We start from the raw sequence: 17,420 nt of genomic DNA on the forward strand, positions 1-17,420 counted from the left end.
CCGATCGAGATTTCATTTATTATTTTACATTATTTGGATAAAGAAAAGTTACGCAAATTCAACATCCATCACATCGATGATAGAAATCTGGATCAATTTGTGATCAAATCTGTTTGTTTTGTTTCCTAATTAAGTGAGGAAATTTTAATTGACACCACCGACAAATGATTACATACACATACATATGTTCGGTTATGGTTAAAACAATTCAAGCTTTTGTATTGAATTTTTGATTTAAAACTTATTTTTTCCTTTTCAGTAGGGTTTTTTGCACATATCTTCTGCGTGAGGTTTGATCGTAATAGATATGATTTCGAACTCGCGTAAATGTACATTTGCTAAATGCCATATATGTTCAAAAGTGCTTAATGTTGCATTTTAAATGCAGCAAAAACGCTGCATTATCCTGTTTCCATGTCACATATTAGTAATTCGTTTGGCAGCTCTAGTTCTTGTTCTTGGAAGATGGAGCTAAAATTTAAGTTATCACCAACAATTTTAATTTATACAGAGAATATTTTATTAATATTGCACTAACTGTTGTAATAACTAGAAAAAGTACCAGCAAATGGGAGGAGGCCGGTGAAAACTTCGATAAATTTCCGATAAATATTAGACAAGGCACCGTTTCGTTAGTTATTCGCATAGTAATTCGATCAGAATTACCTATAAATGAGGTAATTCGCTCTTAAAATTTTGTATGTCGAATTACGTAATTCGTAAGGCAATTGGCAAGGCGAATGACGAATGGGAGAGCGAATTACGAATGTGAGAGCAAATTACGAAGTTTGGAAACGCCGTATAATTCCTCAACAAATCAGAAAATGCACCCGTTGCGATGTTTTTACGTGATTTGTGTGTGAAAAATACCAGCAAGTGGCTACTCCGCACGGAGCTGTCAAATCAGTGAATGGAATTGAAATAGTTGAAGACGAAAAAAATTCTGAGCAGGGATCGTGGAAATATTGCGGAAATGTTTGGTGAATAAATTAAAGTGTGAAAAAAGAATTATCAGTGTAAAATAGAAAAAATATACAACCAACAAAATTTTTACCCAACGCAAATGTATTATTTGCCAAGTTTTCGTCGACGGTGCGAAGAAAAACATATCAAAAGTGAGTCAGGTTTCTGGTCGCGCGGGTGCAACAGTCGAAAGGGCAAGACAACGTGAAAGCTTGAAAGGAAAAATATGTAAAATTGTAAAAAATCGGCGCGGCTGTATGAAGCGAGAAAAAGTGAAAAAGCAAAAATAAATTTCACTAAAATAACAAGTAGCAACAGCAAATCGCAACAGTTCGTGGCGCAGTAATAACATTTGCATTTCCAATTCGAACCGATATAATTCCGTCGTATCCATCAATATTTTTGATCACATACGGTCATAAGTGTGAACGTGTTTTCCGGCGCTGGAACGCTGACTTGGTGGACGCGTAACACATCGAGTATACGCGAAATATGGGTGGTTGCATTGGCATACACAGCAACGATAATGAGACAGTCAGTGTGTCTTCTGCGAGCGTTTCGAGGCCAACAACAGCCGCGGGTGAGTAATAAATTCGGCGAAATGGTCTAACCAGCGCTATCATCAATGCACACATTCATTTGCTTATGCACGTTAACTCTTGCCGTATTTGTTTTAGGCGGCGGTCAAATGGGCCCATCGCGCAAAAATCGACCCCTGTGCAATGAGACGATACGTTGGCGTTCCGATGTGCCACTGACTGAGGGCCAACTGCGTTCGAAACGCGACGAATTCTGGGACACTGCGCCGGCGTTCGATGGTCGTAAAGAAATTTGGGATGCACTGCGGGCAGCTACAAATGCGGCAGAAGAGCTAAATTTCGAATTAGCACAGGCAATACTTGATGGAGCGAATATCTCCGTGCCTAATGGGTAAGTTAGCAAAAAAAAAAAACTCGACGAGTTATTCATATGGATGCTTTAAACCTATCAACAAAAGCTAAAGAGACTGGCCTTGGCCAGATATAGATCTCGATCGTTCCAATTTTGTAGCCCCGATTGTCGTCTGAAGCTGTTCGCTTTATTATTCATCTTTAATTGCCTTAATCGCCAGTTGCTATCAACGCCAACGTAAACATCAACAAAACCACAATAAAGGCGCCCAAAGCGACCGCAAGTAGTCGGCTGGGTGTTTTACTACTCTGTGCGCCGCTGCACACACACATTACAACTGTATGAAATGTCATTCAATCGGCACTTCATTCTTCCTACTGATCCGCGACTGTGGGACATTTATAAGCTCATTTGTTCTGACGCGCCCTTTAATTATGATAGTGTTTGCCGTTAGCAGTGACTACCCCAAATAAAGAGCTAAAAATAAATTTGCATTCTCTTCTGTTTTGTTTTTGAGTTTTGAGTTCATACTTTTCATTTAGTATTGTCGTTTTGATTACATCGCGGCAGTCGACCCTAATCCATTGCCTTTCAGTTAACTTAGACCTAGATCTCTACTACCGCAAACGAAAAACCAATCTAATAGATGCATTAATGGCGGTCAGTGGCAGGTCATGCAACACTAATCGTACATTAACATTCAGTATCAACATTGTTGATGGCGTCAGCGTTGGCGTAACTGCTTTTATTCGTGACCGTCGTATCCAAGCGCACGCTGAGTACACCGTGCAACAATTTTGGGTTCTGGAATCTAACGGGGAAGCGACCAACACAGATCGATAGTACTTGATTAGGATAAGAAAACTCTAAAAAAAAACCAAAATAAAGGCACCCAAAGCGACCGCAAGCAGTCGGCTGTGAGTTTTACTCTGAGGGAAATACCCACGCCGCTGCACACAAACATTCCAACTGTATGAAATGTCATTCAACTGGCACTTCATTTTTCCTATTGAACCGCGCGGGGGGACTTTTATAAGCTCATTTGTTCTGACGTGCCCTTTCATTATGATAGTGCATGCTGTTAGCAGTGACTACCCCAAATAAAGAGCTAACTTTTTAAAAATAAATTAGAATTCTCTTCTGTTTTGTTCTTGAGTTTTGAATTCATACTTTTCATTTTGTATTGGCGGTTTGGTTACATCGCCTTAATCCATTGCCTTTCAGTATATTAGTAGATCTAGATCTCTACTACCGCAAACGAAAAACCAACATAATAGATGCATTAATGGCGGTCAGCGGCAGGTCATGCAACACTAATCGCATATGAACACTGAGTATCAACATTGTTGATGGTGTCAGCGTAGGCGTAACTGCTTTTATTCGTGACCGTCGATATTCAAGCGCTCGCTGATTACACTGTGCAACAATTTTAGGGTCATGGAATCTAACGGGGAAGCGGCCAACACAGATCGAGAATACTTGACTAGGATAACAAAACTCTCAAAGCGTTTTAAAAAGTTAGCTCACCTTCAAAAGTTATAGTGGGTCAAAGTTAAACTTTTCCAGGGTAATTTTCTGCACCAATTTTTTAATTTTTTTTTCTTCATAGGAGCTCCTCAGAATATTGTAACGGCATTACGGGATAGTTATAGATAAATTTATAGATGTGTTCAGAAAAGCGAAAATAATTGATTTAGTCATGTTTGACTGTCCGTAAGACCGCCTGCTCGTCCGTTTGTCCGTCCGTTTGTCCGTCCGTCTGTGCAGGCTCTATCATAAGTAAAATTTTAGTTTCTCGATGAAACTCGGTGCACAGGTTATTATTAGGTATGTTATTATTAGGTAGGTTATCATTAGGTATGGAAAATGGGCGAAATCGGTCAATAACCACGCCTACTTTTCATATAACGCCACTTCTGGAAGCGAAGTTCTTCAAATTTATTAAGTAAATTGAAAACAGATGTCATGCCCCGTTTCTGCATAAGGCTTGCAATGTGGGTGCGACCACGCCTAATTTAAATCAAATGTTTGTATCTGAAAAACCGCTTCATCAAATTTATCCAAATTCACATACACATTTCTCGTGAGTTTATCTCACCGTTTTGTATAAATGGGCAAAAGCGGAATACCACGTCATTTTTCCATATAAGAAACTTTAAATATCACAACGAAATTCTGAAATATAAGACATGGTATTTTTTGTTTGAGTTATTTGCGACACTTCAGCCAACAGTTACCAACTGAATTAGACGATCGGTATCATAAGCTTTCTCTTCCTTTCGAGATGAGGTAAATTTTACTAAACTTTATTTGTCCATTAACGTTAAATTGACTTATACCGTTTTAAAGGTATAGAGGAAAGCAATCACCTGACGCAATATTAGCGTAAATTTGTTGGTGGAGTATGAAGACGTACGAAGAATCAGATGAAGAAGAAGTAATAGAGCTCGACGTAAACGATTTACTGGATGATTACGTTGTATTAGACAATGACGATGAATAAATTTTGTAATGAAAATTTTATTTTTTAAATGCAAGCGCCAAATTTTGAACGCCAATATCTTTTGAAAGCGAGCTAACTGTGCAAACCCCTTTTAGAGTTTTGCTATTCTAAATCAGTACAATCAACCTGAGTTGGTCGTTTTTCAGTTAGAAAAATGTGTTGCACAGTGTTATTGTTCGACGGTAACATTAGCGCACACAAGGGGTAGGTTTTGGGGTTCAATTCTTCTGTAACATTTTTTATTACTTTTGAAAGTTGAGCACATCTTGTGTTTATAGAGCTTTTTATTGAAAAAGTAATTTTTAAGCAAAAATACAGCCACTTCAATTTTCAAATACAAATTAAGGAGTACCCTTAATTTTTTCATGTTCCAATGGTCGTATGTAAAGCAAATTACGGGATGACGCTTAAGGTACATTCTTTCCGATAAAAAAAAAAGAATTATTGAAATCGGTTCACGCGGTCCAAAGTTATGCGGTGGCATACATAAAAGAAGAAAAATACTCCGAAGAATTGATAATCTCTCCTTTTTTAAAGTCGGTTAAAATTGTTGGAGTTCTTTGTTAATTTTATGTAAATAAAATGCAATTTATGGAACTTTAAAAAATTTATGAAACTTTTTTTATTATATCCTGTACATAAAACTTGCATGAATGTATTTTAAGGAGCGAATTATCAGTATTTTCTGATGATATATATTTATAGGTATAAAACCCCCAAAAATATATTATGGGGTGCGCCCCTGGACGGTAATTATTTTGTTGAAAGTTTCAACGGAATTGAATGTAGCATTTGCGTAATTTGTGTGCCCAAAGGAGTGTTATGGAGTATTATTAATTACGTTGAAATGGTTGTAATCTCTGAAAAAAAACAACGAGGACGCCAAATGCACTACACTCCATTTCAGGGGTAAAAGCTAATGCATATGTCAATATATAATTTTGAAATTTGTTTCTCGAGATTACTAAAAACAAATACAAATCTACGCTGTGACCGATTGGTAATGATGATTAAATAATCTAAAAGATTTTTGCCACAACAAAGCTTGAGACAGGACGTGTTTGAATCAAATTCGGGGATTGTGAGTTTTCAACCAAATTCTGAAATTGGGCTTTCTCCAACCAAATCCTGTAAATTTTGTATGTACACGCGGCATACGAACCTGAAAAAAAAAATTCAACGGAGTCGTAATAATGACGTTTTTGATGCTGTTTTTGATCTTTTTTCAAAGACTGGTTTAAGAAAAATTTTAATAATGTACCAAAACTTTACCGATTTATACTTAAACACTACCGATTTTTTTAGGGACTAGTTGGACGGAGTGGTCGAAGCTGCAAACTTATCAGAACGCCGCGCTCCGTACGGCGACAAAGCTTCGCTGCCACGCCAGGCCCGCATCCTTCTGGGCCAACGGTCTGGATATTGTAGCCGCCTAAACAGCTACTTATCTATACTCGACCCCGTTATCCCCAATGAGTCCCATGTCAGCTCACTGGTCCAACCCCGTCGAAACGGCGTGCTTTCTGAGCTTACCGTAAGCTGAACTTTACTACAATGATCACTAAATTTTTAATAAACAATTTTGCTTTTTAAATGCGTTTAAAAACCCTCTTTTAGTTAGGAGTTTTTCCTACTGCAACAGGGTATCACCTGACTGTCTCTGTTTTGTTTTTCACCACATATGTTTGGGGAACTTTTTATGACTTTCTCTATTGTTAAATTCCTCGTTTTTTTCGTAATCATAGGCTTAGTGCTATAATTTACTTATCTGATAAATTTAATTAATAAGACCTCAATTATAGAAATAAAAGTTACTAAATGTTCATTAACATGTGCATAAACTTTTTAATACGTCAATTTACACACATGCTTACGTACACATTAGGGATGCTGCGAATGTGGAATTTTAGATATCCGCCTATGCGAATATCTAACAGCTAACATCCGCAGAAAAAGAAAAAAAAAGGAAAAAGGAAAATAATTTTTCATTCACATTCCTTTGGCTGTTTCAGAATTTGAGGAATCTGTTACTTCATCAAGGCTCTTCGATTTTAGTTTTTGTAACTCATTTTTAATAAGGTAAATGCACACAATTGCGGGGTAGTACGTTATTCCGTTGAATTCCGATTTTTTTATTTAAATAAGGAATTGGTGGAATGTTTGATCAAATAAAAAATACCCGCATAAACTTTGATTTTTAAGAACTGACTGTACTTATGGATTATATTTATATAATATCAGGCAGTTTATAAGTTGTAGTTCGGATAATTAACATCATGTAAGAAGATGTCCTAAGCGAAGTGTTAACGACTGTAGTGTATTTTCTTAAGGCTGTAAAAATTTAACGATAAGTATTTTTCTCACTATGACTATATTTTAGTATTCATTAAACATCTGTAAATTGTTTGGGTAACTGCCAAATTCATCCCGGTAGATTTAATTACCTTAAAAGTGATATTTCTGATTCACGGAATTATGTACATATTTCGTTTACAAGGGCTTTTCAACACTTTACATTTTTTCTTATTTTGATTAAATTCTTGCAAAAACTGTCACACTAATTCTTTTTGTCATTAAAGTAAACCCTAAAGAAATTGTTGAGGTAATTCCGTACTATAGTTTTATTAACCTAAACGTTAATATTTTAATGGTAAATATCTGTGGTTCACTACATTCTAATGAATTATTGACATTATAGAATTTTTATTTTTATTATTTACAGTAAAATGTTGAAAATGTATCAAAAATTTAATTCATTATCATTATTTTGAGATCACATTGATAATTACAAAAAAAAATACGATGATATATAATAATTTAAGGTTTAAATTGTTGTCACGGATTTATGTTCTTTCAATTGTACATGCGCGAACGTGCTATACCACGCATTTACGTTCAAGCTGTAAGAAGAGAAGGACGTATTTGCGGCGCAACATTTTACACTAGCATTTCATTGAATTGGGTTCAGAAATTATAAAAGAAAGCGCTTAAATTTGATAGTAAATAATTTAAAATTTGTGTTCCACTCGCTGATTATTACATTAAACGAGTATAATTTTATTTTACATCAAAAATGGCAAAAGCACCACTCAAAATAAGATTTGGCCCAGCTCTGAATAATATCAATAATCAAAAATTGAGTATATGTATATAAGCTGTAAAATTATACAAAATACATGATTAGAAGCTAAGGGCCATTTTCTCAAGTAGGTTTTAAAATTTATCAGCCCATTAGACACAAATTTTTAGAGTAGAGGAGTGTTACTCATGTGTTCATGGCTTATGATTAACATGCTTTCCTGATCCTTTTTCATATAAAAAATCTTTGCGTATTTTCATTTGATAGCTAAATTTTTTTATTTTTCCCCTGTTGAGGTTTGCATTTTTGTAGTTCAAAAAAAAAAAAAACGGTTAGCGCTTCTGAATAAGCACATCTATGATGCGGGATTTATCCCTGCTGAAGTCTAGAAAAAAGAATTCTGATGAGGAGATGTGGTGATCTCCGAGATAGATTTTCTCCAACAAACAAAATCGTGGTACAAATATCAATAACAATATTAAAAAATAGAAACATTTTGAATGTTTAAATTAATTAAAAAAATAATGCGCAAACGGTTTATGGAGAATTTTGTTTTTTTGTTTCATATGCCATATTTTGTATTAAGGTTGCTCAATTGGTCCGTAAAATATACGTGATTAAGTGGAACCACTTTTTTACCTGAATAATGGTAAATTGCGAATTAAGCAGTCAAGACGATGAAAATGAGTGGAACAAATTGGCGCTGGCCTGACAAAGTAGACGTGCTCATCTACGATGCTTCAGATGTCCTGAGAAGATTGGAATCACCAGTATTACTTAAAAACCGCGGAGTTTATGCATTTAATGATTTAAGTTTTCAAAAGTAGTTGGTAGAAAAAGAACTGCTATTGCATTGTACTAATTATTCCATTGATTTTATATTTTTGTTTAAGTTCGGAGCTAGTTAAATAATTTTGATGAACATTGAATATTATTTATTTTGAAAGTTATCTTAGAAATAACTCTTATTTGTGATTAAGTTCTTAAAAACACAATTTGTACAAATTAAAATTTTTGGTTAATACAAATTTTGATTTCCGCTTAAATTAAAATTAATTTTTTAAGTTAAATAATAAAGATATCATAATTTTTATAACATGAAATCTGTATATTTATTGCATCGCCAGAATTAGGAACACTTTATCACGGAATTAGTTACATCAAAGAATATATGCTGCGGATTTAGAGACATATTAAAGTGTCATTAAATTTATTAATATAAATTATAATTCTATTTATTTTCCTTTGCCGATAATTGGAAACTAATCTTAGTTGATCGATTTAAAGGTAACATATTAATTTTTTAATTTACATTTGGTAGTTTCAACGCAAAAAAATTAAAACGTCAGAAAAATCCTTAGTACCCCGGAATTATGTACATTTACCTACTTTCTTCAGGAATGAACATTTTGAACAAAATTCTGTTTTCAAAGTCGTGGCTGCGAGCCGAATCGGATCAGAACATTGTTATTTAAAAAAAAAAGCACCCCGTCTTTTTATAAGCATTTTAATCTCAGATAGTTACGTAATTATTATCTAATTAAAGGTCAGAGCTTTTTAATTATTTGAGCCAGACGTTGATCATATCTGCCGGAGTTTTTAGCCAATGCATATCCTTATGAAAAAAATATTGCCCGACAAGTAAACAAAACTAAAATTTTTGATAAAAATAAATTCCCCAAAGAGTCCCATTTGAAATTATTGAAACGAATATATCGTCACCCGATATGCAAAAAGACGTAACAACATCGAAAAAAATGGAAAAAAACAAATTTTTAATTTTTTATTAGTTATGTATGACTTTTTGCATTTCAAGTGGCGATATGTAACATCAAAAGCAAATCACGAAAATTTGGTTAAGAATTACACTTTCTTCTTTTGTGTCTAGTCGTTTTTTTTAAGATTGGTAAGAGAATCGTAATAGAGAAAGAAACCAATGCAGGTACTTAAAGCACAGAAAAAAAAAAAATTTTTAAAAGGACTATGTTCTCTTTGACGTACGTCAAAGGTCAAGTAGAAGTGGGAACTGGCATTAATGCCCATTTATAGCTCGGTTATATAGCTTAAGAAAAAAATAAATATGACATATGACTTCCACGACCACAGGCAAAAATATTGGCTACAATTTGTATTTTGTTTGCCATATATACGTTTTATCGGTACACTTGCACAACATTTGCATTCGCAAAAGCTCCGCATTGATTATTGCGAATGCGAAAGCGAATGTGAATGCTAAAATTAATGCGGAAGCTCCGCGGCTGCGAATGCGAATGCGAATATTCGCAACAACCCTAATACACATGCACATACATATATGACTGTGATCACATGAGTACCAGTGTAAAAAAGTCAACTATGCTCCCTAGCATCGGCCACCTGTTCGGAAAGCTGATTATTTATGCAAATATTGTTATTATTTAATACTAATGCGTAAAATTTCCATAATTTTTCATTTCGCTCCTCGTCTTACATTCAGTCTACACTACAGCTTTCTCTCCAATAGTGTAAAATGATCTTGACAGATATTAAACGCTGCACAGATACGCTAAAATCTATAAGCATACAAGTGTTTTTTACAATTGAGCGCTTTGTAAACACATAAATGCATACATACGTCAGAATATAAGTACATAAGTAAATATCTACATATGTATGTATGTATGTACTTACTTACAATACGTACGAATGTACATTTGTGATTTGAAATCTTTCTCAAAAGTATCTATTACATTCAATTATCAAGTTAATCAGCCGATACAAATTTGTGCAAACAACTACCGTGCCGTGATTCGACTAGAACGAGTACATTATACTATGTACATTAGATCGAACAACCTTAGAAGCAAATAAAAAAAGTTCGTAACGCCACCAATCAACGGATGAGTGGCGTGAGGTATTTTGCTAGTTAACCAGACGACTTCCAGAAACCAGAAAACTTCCTTAGCAAATGTTTAATGACATTAGGCTGGTACGTCAGGGTCACAAGGTCAATAAATTTGGAAAAAAAATATGTTTTTTTTTTGGAGTAATTTTTTGGTCTAATAAATCATATTAAACAGTATTTATTGAGCTTGCAGCTCTTTTTAAAAATACCTCCACTCACTATTTTGATACCGATTTTGAAAAAATATTTTTAAAAACTAATTTCATTTATAAAAAAACTCTATTTTTGGAGGTATTTTCAAATGGGTGCAGCTCACGTAAATTTTTAATATTTTTCCGAAATATTTAGGTGGAAGTCTTAAAAGATAGATATTATAATTCCAATGGAAAAGTAGTAGCGATATTTTTGAATGGAGCGCTGCACCCTAATGTACAGTGCATACCATCATACTTACATGCATTATGTAGCTGTAAAATATAGATATGCCTAATCATTTTTTGGTATGCCGTTTTATAGCCTATTCAATTTTATTAGCTTCAAGTGGCTCCAAAATACCATTGATTTTTAATAATTTTTTTTGGTGACGATGTCACGCATTTTTAAGTCAAAAAAAAAAAAAATACAAAAATCAACGGGTGGGACTTTGTTAAAGATTGATGGCGTTATTCATAAAAAATAAAGTACCTTTATAAAAGGTTTATAAATTGAAAAATAAATGAAAACGTCAATTTATAAAGCTCTATAAACCTACTTTATTTTTTATGTATAAGGCCATGAGTGTATACCCAGCCAATAGAATCAGTTACAGCCTTAAAACTCAAAATACATACGTGACATGACTAACGAAATTTTTATGAAAGAATCGACATCTGCAACCACGGTCGTGGTGGACATCTGTCCGTTATCATTTTCCGTCTATTATTGCCAAGCCTCTTTTTAATATAATGAAAATTTGAATATTTTCATTTAAATTCTTTGTTATATTTTGTTTTGAAAAACAAACTTTTTGAAAAGCCCCGAGGTTCGGCAAACATTCTTTTTTTCGAAATCGCCTTTCAAAAATATATTAAAGCCTACTGTTTGGCAAATGTAAACAAGTATTTTTGTTTTTGGGCTTTTGAGGAAATATTCACAAAACACCTCCGATTTGTGGATTTTTCATATTTTTTATCGTTTTACAACTACATGTACATACATACGTAAATATGCACTACATGGTATATGACTCTCCATCTATTGTTTGAATGCCATTTGTTAAATTTTTTTGATTGCTGCATATTAACAAATTTTGCCAGCACAGCTTAAATTATTAGGCTGCTCATTTTGAATTTGAAGTTTATCGCAAGAATTTTTTGATAGTCCAAGTAATGGTATCAGTTAAACTGCTTTGTTTTTGTTGTTATATATACGATATACAGCGGCGCTCACGTAAATAGCATATTTATTTTTTACAATGAATAAAAAATGATGAATTGCTTTTCATTAAATCTAAGACGTTTTACTTTATTTGTTCACACAAATTTAAGTAAAAGGTCTGTAATTTTAAGAAAAAGAAATTGCTTATTTTTCATTCATAGGCCTAATATTCACAATATTTTACGTGATACATTTTTTTCGATTTTTTTTTATAAAATATAGTAGATTCTATAACATAAACCATACAAAACAAAGTTTAAAAGTAAAAGAAAAAAATACAGAAGACTTTGACTGCTTTATAAATCGAAAAATTGTTATGAAAATAAGTATCACTTTAAAAAGCTGTGTAAATCTATTTCTACCTCGCTTTTATTACCTTGGTATTTTAACTATGTAATAATGATGCGCCTAAAAGATGCAACAATTTCCATTATCAAGTTACAAACCTAATGACAGTACGAATAAAAATTCCAACGATTGATTTCGCGTGTTATTCTATTCTTTATAATAGTTTTAAAATAAATTGAATTTAAGACTAAAAGGATGCAAACTGTTAACACCAAACTAAAATAGGATTAAAGTAATTGACAATAAAATTCATTTTACCGGAAAACAAAGTGTGGGGTGCTTAGATTTTATAGTTCTGCTATTGACAATATTCAATATTACTTAACTGGAAATGAAAAGTTCAAAACAATTGATATCAAGCACCCATGATACAAAAAGAAGGCAGTTTAATTTCAAAATTTTTGACAAAAAGTAAGTTTTTGAAGTTTCATAAATTGTACAAAATTATGAGCTGCCTTGCCACATTGACAGGAATCAAGCAATACATCAGAGGATTTAATGTTGTGCATGGGAAATGTTCGGTTATTTGTGCAATTATATTTTGGTGGGCGCGGAGGGGGAAGAAGTGGGGCACCTAAAACTCCAGTCATTAGAAATAGCGCAGTATAAACTTGCATAAAAGTCATCCTTCGCCTCCGTGCCTTTCTACAGGGACTCGGGGCCCATTTCGAAATAGAGTAAAATTAGCATTTTCACAATCCACAGTATTTTTGGGTAAAATCCACCTCCAAATTTATAAAAAAATGCATATTTCAAACCGAAATATTTGTTTTAGGTTAGAGCTTAATCCTTTGACTGCCGCATATGTTAAAATTTGTTGATTCGGGTCACACGTTTGGACACGATAACCCAAAATCACTTCACAAATAACCGAACCGTCCTCGAATTGTCGTTTACTATGCATTTTTCTATAAATACAAATTTTAGGAAATTAAACTGCAGTACTTTTCTTCTCACGCGCATGCGTATATATTTTTTACCAGCGCCACATATTTATCAGAAAATTCCGAGAATCCAAAAAGTTACAAGTTGCAGGGCATCATTTTAACTCAACCTCCTCTCTCTTCCACGAATAACGGTACCTCGTTTAGAGTTTTAAAAATATTTTGCGTCAGAAATTTGTCATCGAACTGCATTAGCAAAAACTTTTTTTCGAACCTTTCGACGAGTGTTGAAACGTTTTTTTCTTCCTTTTTCAAGAAACAAAAATGTTGCTGCTAGTGAATCTGGTAGCATGATTTTAGTTAAATGTCACAAACTTGTTAAAAGTCAAGTGGTCGGCAACAACAACGAATGTCAACAAATGAAACTACCTCCTATTTTTGTATCATATCAAGCACCCTACATTTCGTTTGCCAATAAAATTAATTTGATTGTCAATTACTTTAATCCTATTTCAGGTTGGTTTTAAAAGTTAAATTAACAGCCTTATTCTGTATCACGAACGATAGGCAACACGAACGATTCGTCTGCAGAGGAATGCTTCAAAAATTAGTCCGGCGGCGTCATTTTAGCCGGTTTAAACGCAACCGAGACCATTGCAACGTAATGTATGAAAAGCAAGACGAAGACGACCGATAGAGTTTAAAATCGCAATCTGAGAGGCTGTCGTCTGCAGACGAATCGTTCGTTTTGCCTATCGTTCGTGATACAGAATAAGGCCCTAAATCAAGTTAGGGAACTCCCTATTCCTCTTAAACGAAATTTGTATCTCTATAAATTATGTTTTACTTTTTAGTTCACATTGTAATAAAAGCGAGTTTTTAGTTTTTTAAACTATAATTTTTTTTTGAATAAGGCCATAAAACTCTGGGCACTATTCAGGTAAGTTTTACAAATTTCAAAAACATTTCTTCAAATTTTTTAAATTTTTTTTCAGAAAATTTCGCGAAATTGTTGCGGGTTTCTTCCATATAAAAACAAACGATGTTTAATGTTTATTCGTTATATGGAAGGAAAGGCAAAAAGAATAATAATTCTAAAAAATTAGCAATTAAACATACGTGGCAAAAAATATCACTTTGAAATAGGGGTGCTATTGCTATGACCGATACTGTACGTACATATGCATGTGAAAATACAAACAAATTTACCGATTTTCTAGCCGCTACCAAAAGCAGCTGGTGCTACCAAAAAAGGTGACATGCACATTCATTATTTTTGGTGTTTTTTATGACATCATAAAGTATTATAAACAACGTGATAAGATAATTTTTTTTTTGATAAATTAATAGTAGCCATGTATCGTTATATTTTTGTGTTTATGACACAGAATTCGAATGATTTTTGCAGCCACTACTATATGTCGCCAAAAATGCATATGCATTCGAATCTCATTAAAATATATGCGACGAAGACTTCGAAATTTCAAGAACTTTTATTTTTTTTTAATCGCGAGGGCCACTGAAATATTTAAAAACGATGTTCTTATGTAAATTGCGTCAGGACTTCAGCGACAAACTTCTGAATATAACGCTCCATTACTCGTCCGGGCAGGCTGTTAGCATAATGGTGGACAATCTATAGATTCTACTTTCGTTTCACAGAACGAAGGATTTCAACAAATCATTCTCTTGTTACTCAACTTGTTAAAACCAGTTAAACAAAAAAATTAAACGAAACAAGACAATAGTACATTCTGGCAACTATCTTGACATCTCTTTTCTCCCTCTGGAAAGACTTATTGTAAGATCTGCTATTGAGAAGGTCCTCGTAAAATTATATTAAATGAAAACAAAAATATATTTTTACTTTTAAACAAAAAACTAAAAATTTAAACAAAATAAAACTTAAAAAAAGAAAAAATCAAAAAAAAAAAATTTAATTAAAATAAAGTTATCTAAATTGAAAAAGAAAATTAAAAAAAGAAAAAGGTATTTTTCTAAAATTAAAAAAATTAAAATAAAAATACTTTACTTTTTAAAACAATCTAATCCAAAATTAAAAGAAAATTAAAATGAAAAGAAAAAAGAAGTTCCTAGGAAAAATATAAAATCTACAAATTAAAGGGAAATTAAATTAAATAATACGACGAAAACGTAAAATAATTTTTGTTTTTCTTTTTAAAACGATAATTCAGAAAATTAAAAGAAAATTAAACAAGAATAAAAAACATCAAATTAAAAAAAGGAAAAATATCCTACGTATATATTTTTCTGTTTAGCACAATAACTAAAAACTAACCGAATATTAAATAAAAAAAATTAAATTAAAAGAATAAAATGTAATTCAACGAAAATAAGTACATTAAAAAAAGAAAAAAACATTAAATAAAAAAAAAAATTATAATAAAAAAATTCTGCTGCCTGAGTATTCGACCTTGGATCTCTTGAATGACAACTCAGCTCCGGCCATTGCGACTGTTCGAGCATTGCGAGCAGAATAATATCCAGTATTAGACATATCTATAGCACCCCCATTTCAAAGTGATATTGTTTACCACTTATGTTGGTTTTGTTTAGAATTTTCAATTGAAATTCTAAAAAATCAACGGCAGGTAATTTTAAGCCACTTGAAACTTGTACATGCGTTATTAGACTAAAATTGAATGGGCTATAAAACTGTGTACTCCGAAAAATTCTAACACTTCTGAGAAGGAAGCTTGAAATTAGGGTGAACATTTGGTGCATTATTTTCTAGTCTTTTAAAAAGTTTTAAACTTGGCTTAATATGGGTTTTGTTAGAGAATACATTTTTATTGAAATTCTTAAAAATAAATAAACATAAGTGGAAATCAATATGTCCAATACTACATTCGGAAGATGCTCAAGAGCTTCCGTCAAAAGAGTTTTTGTCAATGACAGTTGTAGGACTTTTCTGTCAGAATAAACAAAATCTTTCAAACTATCTTACAAAAGACTTGCCACTTAAGTGTTAGATTTTTCCCTACTTTCGAAAATCGGTTTTCATATAGCGATTTGAAAAAACTGGGTACGCATTTTCAAATTAAGGAAAAAACCGAATAAACCGGTTTTATTTTGAAATTATGACCAAAATTATACTATGACTCCAAAAATAGGTATAGCTTTAATTTTGAAATTAGCAAGCCATAATTAGACTGCGGATTTTTATGCAAAATACGGAGCCTAGAAGCAAAGTGTAAAAACGCATGCAGAACATTTTTAGAGTTGCTTTTCTTTCAACTACTGCGAATATGAGATGAAATAGAGTTCCAGATGTGGATAGCATTGACAAAGAATAGCCGTGCACAGCTGAGATATATAATTTTGGTAGGAACAGTCAAGTCCTTTACTCGAGGTGATATGGGGAACGTTAATTTTTCATACATATATTTGGGTGCCTTATTCTTCATGAGACGAAAAAGGAATATACAGCTTCTAGCTTTAAGATATTCAGAAATTTCGCAGCCAAGTGAGTGCGTTCTCCAAGCAGAAATATGCTCATAAGCCTAACTAGCCCAAACACATAGAGCGTGATCTGGTTAAATACTACATCTATTTTGTGAGCTGATTGGGAATTTAATCTGCTGTAGCCTACTTCAGAATAACAGATTATGGGCATTATAAGCATAGTTGGGCAAAATTTATTCGAATGACGAATAACAAATGAATAAATTGTTTTTCTTGTTATTCGAAAATAATAAATAATTTTGGTTATTCAAAAAAAAATTATTCGAATGACGGATAAATTATGTTATACGTTATTCGAATAATTGTTATCTTCATTAATTATTCGAATAACGAATAAAATAATAATAAAACAAGTAATTTATGTATATAGATACCCTGCAGGGAGTGACGTTAGCTTATACCTAACTTTAGTCTGTTTACGCGAACACTAGTGCTAACTATTAACTGTGTATTTTGTTCGAAAAAAGCTAACTACTTTTGTGGGGCGATGGCCGCAAAAAAGTCAGACCTGGATACCTCTGCATTACATGTCAACTAACTTGTAACTAACTACTTTTGGACATAAAATATAAATAAGAAAAACAAAATATTTTTTTGTTTTTTACTTTTTTATTTACTTATTTATTTACTTTATTTTATTACATTTCATATTTGTTTACATATTCTGCTCTGGGTGGCCCCATATTCGAACACCGTCAGACATAACTTCAAAATGATAGTATAAAATTTCGATCTTCCTTTTATTTGTCCTGAATATGAAAAAGAATCTGCGAAGTTCAGAAAAAAGTGTATTGAAAGTAATTTTTGTATGAGGATATTTAATAGAAACTTGTAAAGAAAACCAACTGTGGAAGTTAGCAGGGCACCTTCTGAAAACCAATAAAGGAAACCAGCTAAACCCAAACTAACTATCTGATAGTTTGCCGTAAATTATCCGTTGTTTATCCGTGAAAAGAATTATCTTGC

General features: G+C 32.8%; 1 protein-coding gene across 2 annotated transcripts; it reads left to right on the forward strand.

The window, feature by feature from the left end:
• Nucleotides 1-919: 919 nt before the first annotated feature.
• LOC118754598 (ubiquitin domain-containing protein 1-like) lies at nt 920-2,342 on the forward strand. Of its 2 annotated transcripts, none has more exons than XM_036489487.1 (3): nt 920-1,543; nt 1,641-1,893; nt 1,961-2,342. In XM_036489487.1, the coding sequence occupies exons 1-3, from the start codon at nt 1,456-1,458 to the stop codon at nt 1,962-1,964; spliced, it is 345 nt and encodes a 114-aa protein (XP_036345380.1). In that variant the 5' UTR covers nt 920-1,455; the 3' UTR covers nt 1,965-2,342. The 2 variants fall into 2 exon arrangements, with proteins under 2 accessions (XP_036345380.1, XP_036345378.1); XM_036489485.1 differs by having other exon boundaries at nt 1,990-2,342.
• The last annotated feature ends 15,078 nt before the right edge of the window (nt 2,343-17,420 follow it).

The sequence above is a fragment of the Rhagoletis pomonella genome, unplaced genomic scaffold (genome assembly GCF_013731165.1).
Source record: "Rhagoletis pomonella isolate Grant_MI unplaced genomic scaffold, Rhpom_1.0 Rhpom_scaffold_04177, whole genome shotgun sequence".
Lineage (NCBI taxonomy): Eukaryota > Metazoa > Arthropoda > Insecta > Diptera > Tephritidae > Rhagoletis > Rhagoletis pomonella.

What these genes read in the sequence shown, in the direction of transcription:
- LOC118754598 (XM_036489485.1), top strand. Translation starts at nt 1,456, where the DNA reads ATGGGTGGTTGCATTGGCATACACAGCAACGATAATGAGACAGTCAGT. An exon ending in GAGGCCAACAACAGCCGCGG is followed by an intron (nt 1,544 to 1,640) that starts GTGAGTAATAAA and finishes TATTTGTTTTAG; the next exon opens with GCGGCGGTCAAATGGGCCCA. An exon ending in AATATCTCCGTGCCTAATGG is followed by an intron (nt 1,894 to 1,989) that starts GTAAGTTAGCAA and finishes GGCCAGATATAG; the next exon opens with ATCTCGATCGTTCCAATTTT.